The sequence below is a fragment of the Triticum aestivum genome, chromosome 6B (assembly GCF_018294505.1).
Source record: "Triticum aestivum cultivar Chinese Spring chromosome 6B, IWGSC CS RefSeq v2.1, whole genome shotgun sequence".
In the NCBI taxonomy this organism is placed as follows: Eukaryota; Viridiplantae; Streptophyta; class Magnoliopsida; order Poales; family Poaceae; genus Triticum; species Triticum aestivum.
In genome coordinates this window covers 88,444,364-88,451,624 of record NC_057810.1, presented here as the reverse complement: position 1 = coordinate 88,451,624, position 7,261 = coordinate 88,444,364, and the positions used below count along the sequence as shown (strand labels likewise).

The 7,261-nt window shown below is 44.3% G+C and overlaps 1 protein-coding gene across 1 annotated transcript; it reads left to right on the top strand.

The window, feature by feature from the left end:
• The first annotated feature begins 2,639 nt into the window (after positions 1–2,639).
• LOC123135951 (uncharacterized) lies at positions 2,640–7,009 on the top strand. The gene is made up of 2 exons (XM_044555222.1): positions 2,640–3,202; positions 5,759–7,009. Exons 1-2 carry the CDS (start codon positions 3,057–3,059, stop codon positions 5,976–5,978), a joined length of 366 nt encoding a protein of 121 aa, XP_044411157.1. The 5' UTR covers positions 2,640–3,056; the 3' UTR covers positions 5,979–7,009.
• Positions 7,010–7,261: the final 252 nt, after the last annotated feature.

Sequence of the window (7,261 nt, the reverse complement as noted above, 5' to 3'; positions counted from 1 at the left end):
CTACTCCTGATACAGTCACTAAGTTGAGAAGTTTCTTGGGCCTTGCTGGGTATTATAGGAGGTTCATCAAAGGTTATGGTCTTATATGCTATCCACTCCATGATTTGCTGAAAAAGGGCAATTCCAGTGGACACAAGTTCATGATCAAGCTTTCTCTCAATTGCAACGGGCACTAACTACAGCACCAGTACTGGCACTACCAAATTTCAGTAAACCTTTTGTGTTGGAAACTGATGCTTCTGGGAAAGGAATTGGAGTTGTGTTAATGCAAGATGGCAGACCAATCTCATATTATAGCTCAGCTCTCTGTCCTAGAAATGCTGCCCGTTCCACTTATGAGAAAGAAGCACTAGCTATCCTGGAAGCACTCAAGAGATGGAGGCACTACTTGTTAGGCAAGGAAGTGGTGATCAAAACTGACCAACAATCCTTAAAGTTCATCATAGATCAGAAGATAACTGAAGGAGTGCAGCATAAGTTGCCGATGAAGCTCCTGGAATTCAACTTTGCAATCCAATATAAAAAAGGAGTAGAAAATAGAGGGGTTGATGCTCTGTCAAGGATTGTTCCAAAATGTTTTGCTATATCTGTTGTTACTCCTACATGGGCTGAGGAATTAATAACAAGCTATCAACAGGACCAGCAAACCAAAACATTGGTAGAGCAGTTGTTAGTGCAGAAGCAGAGCACTAACTCAGACTATACACTACATGCTGTTGTAATCAGATACAAGGGAAGGTTGTTAGTGGGCAAATCAGTTGAACTCAGGAACAAGTTAATATTAGCACTTCACAATTCTCATATGGGAGGACACTCGAGAAGGAGAGCTACATACCACAGAGTCAAAAGCATTTTTTATTGGCAGGGCCTAAAGGGTGATGTAGAGAATTCCATTGCTGCTTGCCCTGTATGTCAGAGAGCAAAGCATGAAACTTGTTTGCAACCTGGATTGCTTGATCCTTTACCTGTGGCAGACATGGCTTGACAACATATCACGATGGACTTTGTGGAAGGGTTACCCAAGTCCAATGGCAAGGATGTGATTATGGTGGTAGTAGACAGATTTACCAAATACAGCCATTTCATTCCACTATCTCACCCCTACTCAGTTTTGTCTGTGGCTCAAGCTTTTGTGGACAACATCATTAGGTTGCATGGCCCCCCAAGCTGATCTGACAGGGATAGGATTTTCACCAGCAAATTGTGGAAGGACATATTTGCTGCTTTAAAAGTGGAACTGAGGTACAGTACATCATACCACCCTCAAACCGATGGTCAAACAAAGAGGGTTAATCAGTGTCTAGAAACATATCTAAGATGCATGACTACTGATCAACCCCAGAAGTGGCTATCCTGGCTGGCATTAGCTAAACACAACTATACATATCACACTGCTCTGAAAATATCTCCATTTCAAGCATTGTATGGTTTTCCCCCACCCTTGATTTCAGAACTAGCAATACCTGACCCTGAGGATGTGAAAGCACAAGATTTTCTGTCTTCCAAGCAATAGATGTTAGAGCACTTGAAGGATAATTTATGCAAAGCTCAAAATAGGATGAAGAGGTATGCAGACCTAAAAGGAGTGGAGGGAACTTTTTCGGTAGGAGATATGGTCTATTTGAAAATGGCCCCATACCGATTGGCTGCTTTTGGCTTCAAAGGTGCTCTTAAACCTCAGAACAAATATTATGGTCCATTCCTCATCATTCAAAAGGTGGGAAACTCAACATATAAGCTCCAATTTCCTCAGGATGTACAGATTCATCCAGTCTTTCATGTCAGTCAACTTAAAAAGCACATCGGCAGCAAGGCAATTCCTAGCCCAATGCTTCCAATGGTTAACAGTGACCGCACACTAAAGATGGGACCAACAGCAGTTCTCCAAGTCAGGCAGATACCACGCAACAACTTACCAGTGGTACCGTGGTTGATTCAGTGGCAAAACATGGCAGATGAAGAAGCTACGTAGGAAGATGCAGACTTTATCAAGTATTCATTCCCAGAGTTCTTCAAAACAACCACGCAAGCATGGCGAACGGCATCAACTACGATGTGAGGACTCGTCGTAACTCAAGAAGGGGGCAATGTCAGACATCGACATGTTTCAGTTAACTGTAGATGTTCAGAAAAAGCTTCGCCGCAATCAACAATCAGGATCACTCCTCGCTAACGCTTCGTCGCGAGCCGTAGATCTTTTTCTGTACCGTTAGCCACCGTTACTGTTTACTTTCACCGTCTTGCCGGCTGAAAGGCTGTCCCTATAACTACAGCCGGGGTGTGGCTGTCATCGTCCGAAAAGACTCTTTCGCGGTCGATCGCCCTAGCGAGCGAATCTTTTCTTATGGCAACATCAGCGAAGGAAGTAGGACCCACCACGTGGGATTGATGAACGAAGTCAAAAGTCCGCCCCCGTGAATTCAGTTGATGGGGCCCAGTGTCTCCTACCATAAATCTCTCTGCCCTGTGATTTCAACCGGTGGGGGGCCCGCTGCATCATTTAATTAACCCTCACCAAGATTTGTTTAAGGAAACTTGACTTTGATTAGACTATTGTCCGAAATCGGGCGTTGGAACAAGCGCGCGTGGAATAGCCATTCATTCCTTTCTCCAGAATATTGCCTCAATGGCTTATCTCATACTCTCTCCGTCTGGGAAAAGTTGTCCCCGCGGACATTTTGCAAAAAACCCTTCCCTTTCCTCCGACAAACACGAAGCTCCCCGCGCTAGAACAGAGCTCCCCTGCTCGTTATCCCCCTCGCCGGAGCTCCTTGCTCAGCTCCCCCGCGCGGCCGCGCCCTTCCTCTGCTCCCCCGCACAGCTTCCCCGCGCAAGAGCGCCCTCTCCCCGCGTTGCTTCCCCTCCTCGTTCCTCTCATCATTCCCCATGGCAAATCACGGTGAGGAGAAGGAAGCTTGGTTTTTTTCGATCTGCTATCCGACGGCGTCCTTCCCCGAGGACGGCAAGCCAGAGCTGCCCCTTCGCGTCGTCCATCACCTCCTCGCTGGCTGGACGCCGTCGACCACGAAGCCAGTCTTCTCCAAGCGCGCGCCGCCATGTGGGTCAGCGAGACGCCGAGGCCAAGGCGGAGCTCCAGGCCATCGAGGCCGCGTACGCTGCCGAGTCCGGCAAGCGCCGCTGCCTCCCGCGGCCGCGTGCGCCTCCTCGCCGTCGTGGGTCCTCTCGCCCCCCACTTGCCAAGGTGCGGCTCCCCCCTCTTCTCGGCCCCACTCCAAAATGCTTCTTTTCAGTACAAGATCACTGAAAATTTAGTCTATCTTCAAGGTTGGGAGCTTCTTTAGCAAGTTCACTGTAAAATTGAGTACAAGATCTCTGAAAATTTTCGGGAGTCTATGTTCTGCGGTCACTGAATTTTCTGAAGTGTGTGTTTACTGAATTTTTTGAATTTTCTGGAGTGTGTGCATTGGGGTGCTCCTGGGAGAGAGGATTCATGGCCATCCTATCTAGTTGCTGGGTGGAAAACTTGTTAGGTTCACAGTATTCATCAAGATTGGATTATAGACATATGGGTTTAGTTATGTTCATAGCAGCAGCACCAAGATTGGATTGATATGGCTCCACTTTTCTTGTGACATGTACTCACTGAATTTTAACTGACAGTAAAATTCAGTGTATTTTTGGTTAACTGAATTAAACGTAAATTCAGTTAACTCATAAAATTAAGTGAACATTTGGTCTGATTGAAATGCAGCAAGTTTTTTGGGGGTCGCAATCAGTTTTCTTAAAAAAACTTGCTTAAATGGCAGCAAGTTTGAATACAGTGTATGTTCTGTAGTTTGTTTAGAAAGATCACTGAATACAGTTTCTTGGGTGTCCTATTTCAGTGTAAATATTCTATTTTCAGTGTAACTGTTCTCTGTAATGTTCTATTTTCAGTATCCTTATTCAGTTTCTAATGCATACAGAATACTTACACCTGAATATGAGGCCCTACCTGTGCTGAAATGGCTATTGAAAACCTGTTGCCAACTGAAGCATAAAATAATTTCTGAGTTGTGACTGTTGTATAGCATTTCAAAACATTTTTCCAAAATCTGGACCAGTTGCTCTTGATGCAATCAGTCCAGTAGCAGGACCCATATTTATTTTCCCTGTATATACTTTCCCCATGAGATGGCCAAGCAAATCATCATCCCAGTGCACGGCTTGCTTACAAGCAACTTGTGCCATGTCTTTTTTTAGACTAAAAGTGAATCAGAGCAAAAATTTGTACTGCTCTCAGTTTAAGTTACAGATCACAAATTTGAGACAGTTTTGACTTGGAATGACCAGTCTTTGAATTTTGGACAAATTTTCAAGCATTGACATAACTTGATAGTATATGTTCACTAATTTTAATCTTGTTTTCTAATTCTAGTTTCAAGTACAGATCAGACTGGTTTATAAATTTTAGGACCATGTGAATAACTACTGTGGTGATTAAATTCAATGAGAATAAATTCAAATAAATCCAAATAAACCCATCGTGTCAGGATTCTTGATCAAAGACCCACTTAGGAGTAGTTTGTCATTGTTAAACACAAGTTTAAAATGAATATGCTTCTTTTGCTGTGATAATCCAAAATGCTTCTTTTGAGTGCCGTAGCTGTAAAATTTAGTCTATCTTGAGCTTGAGCTTGTGATAATCCAAAATGACTATTGTAGATGCTCAATTTAGATGTTTTTGTCCTAACAAACAAGTAAACTACTGTAACTCTAGTGTTGTTGTGGTAAACTACTGTAGTTGATCTGTATCTTCATGTTGTTGTTGTTCCAACCATAAGGAGTGGATCATCCTGTGTAAACTACTATACTGATAACTCACCCACCTTAATTACTCGAAGAAGGTAAGAACTTGTGTCATTACTCAGAAGAAAATGATGATCTACTGGTCTTAAGTATACTCAGAACCTTACGGTCTTGCAGCATGTTTAGAATAAATATTCGAACCTTACGGTCAAAACTGAATGTTGACAGTAGTAGTAAGACTAGAAGAAGAAGAATTCCAAATAAACTCAAATAAATTCAACTAAAGACCTTTTCCTTTTTCTTTTCAGGAGCTGCTAGCTAACAAAAGTTTAAAACATTGAAGTAAAGCAAGCAGTAGATATATCATCCTCACAGACTTGTTCTTTTTTCTTTTCTTATTAATATAAACATCATGCCTGAATCTTGGACATCATGACTGCGTCTATGTAGACCATGGCAGTAGTTATAGAACTATGAATATCTATTACTCCCTCTACAACATCAGAAAAGTTAATAACATCCTCTACAACATTTTCTGTAGAGATTAATGGCCAGGATTAATCTACAGCATTCTGTACATTAATGGTCAGGCTGAATTTTTTCAGAGATTAATGGTCTGATGTTTTGTTTCCAAATCGTGTCCAAAATCTGGAGTAACAATATTACAGTGAATTTCAGCACAGAATTTGAACAACATTTTCTTCAACATTCAGTCTTCTGAATTGTTTGAGATAAATTCAGTTTTCTGAATTGTTTGAGATAAAATTCAGTTTTCTGAATTGTTTGAGATAAAATTCAGTTTCTGCTAATGAACCAGCCTATCCAGATTCATTTGATAAGATGCCTGCTGATCTTGTTGCTGCTGTTTTATTCAGTTTCTGCCATTACAGATCAATCTACAGATCATGTTGTTTCATTTGATAAGAACCTGCTGCTTGTAACTGCAAATCTAAATCAATCTACAGAAGCCAACAGCTAACTGAATTTTTTTGATGTCAATTACCTGCAGTCGCCAACAACAGCAGCAGAGGCGATCAGCAGTCGCCAACAGCAGGAGCAGGGCGGGGACTCGATCGGGCAGGCGGCAGCGGCAGCAGCTGCAGAGGTCTGTAGGTCGTCTTGCTGCTGGGGAGGCGGGGAAGATCCGCGAGGCACTGCTTGCCGAAGTCAGCGGAGAGAGGAGCGGCGACCGAGGTTGGCAGTGGCGGCTGGAGTTGCCGCGGGCGTGAGGAACCGTCCGGGGACGCGAGCAGGGCGACGAGGAGGAGGTGCCCGTCGAGGTGGTCGCCTTGCCGGAGCAGCCGCAGGTGGGCGGCCGGGCAGCTCACCTCCGTGCAGCGCAGGTTCGCAGCGGCGGAGCAGCCGCAGGTGGGCAGAGGAGGTGGGCGGCGACGCGGTGGCTGGTCGCCCCGGTGGGCGGCGGCTGGGCGGTTGAATTGCGTAGCGGGGCGCCGGCTGGTCCTCGGATCGAAGACCAACTCGCATCCGTGGTCACGACGGTGGGCGGCGGAGGCAGGCAGCTGATGGCGGGAGTGGGCAGCGGCGGGTAGTCACGGGAGCGCTGCGAGCGCCGGAGCACGGCAGTGGAATCCCACGGCGACGGCCACTGGCAACGCGCGGGGAAGGACAAAGGAAGAAGAAGGGGTCAAGAACTTATTTGCTGCTGTTTTAAAATTACGAGGTTCTTTTTGCAAAAAAATCAATGTACTGTGCCGGTGACAACTTTTCCCGGACGGAGGGAAAATTTCCTATACCAGTCATAGAAGATTTGTTGGATGAGCTACATGGAGCTAAGTATTTTTCAAAGCTAGATTTAAAATCTGGTTATCACCAAATTAGGATGCATCCAGAGGACACACGTACAAAACTGCTTTTAGAACCTTTTTGGGCCATTTTGAGTACTTAGTTATGCCTTTTGGGCTTTCTAATGCTCCTGGAACTTTTCAGGAACTAATGAACACTATCTTTGGGCCTTATCTGAGGAAATTTGTGTTAGTTTTCTTTGATGATATTCTAATTTACAGCAGAAATCTCAAGGAGCAGTTGGAACATATCAAGATTGTCATGAACGTATTGAGAGACAATAAACTCTTTGCCAAGATGTCAAAATGTGTTTTTGCAGTCCAGCAAGTGGAGCATCTAGAGCATGTGATCTCTGAACAAGGAGTTGCAACTGACCCCCAGAAAATTGCTGCTATTGTTGAATGGCCTACTCCTGATACAGTCACTAAGTTGAGAAGTTTCTTGGGCCTTGCTGGGTATTATAGGAGGTTCATCAAAGGTTATGGTCTTATATGTTGTCCACTCCATGATTTGCTGAAAAATGGCAATTTCAGTGGACACAAGTTCATGATCAAGCTTTCTCTCAATTGCAACGGGCACTAACTACAGCACCAGCACTGGCACTACCAAATTTCAGTAAACCTTTTGTGTTGGAAACTGATGCTTCTGGGAAAGGAATTGGAGCTGTGTTAATGCAAGATGGCAGACCAATCTCATATTACAGCTCAGC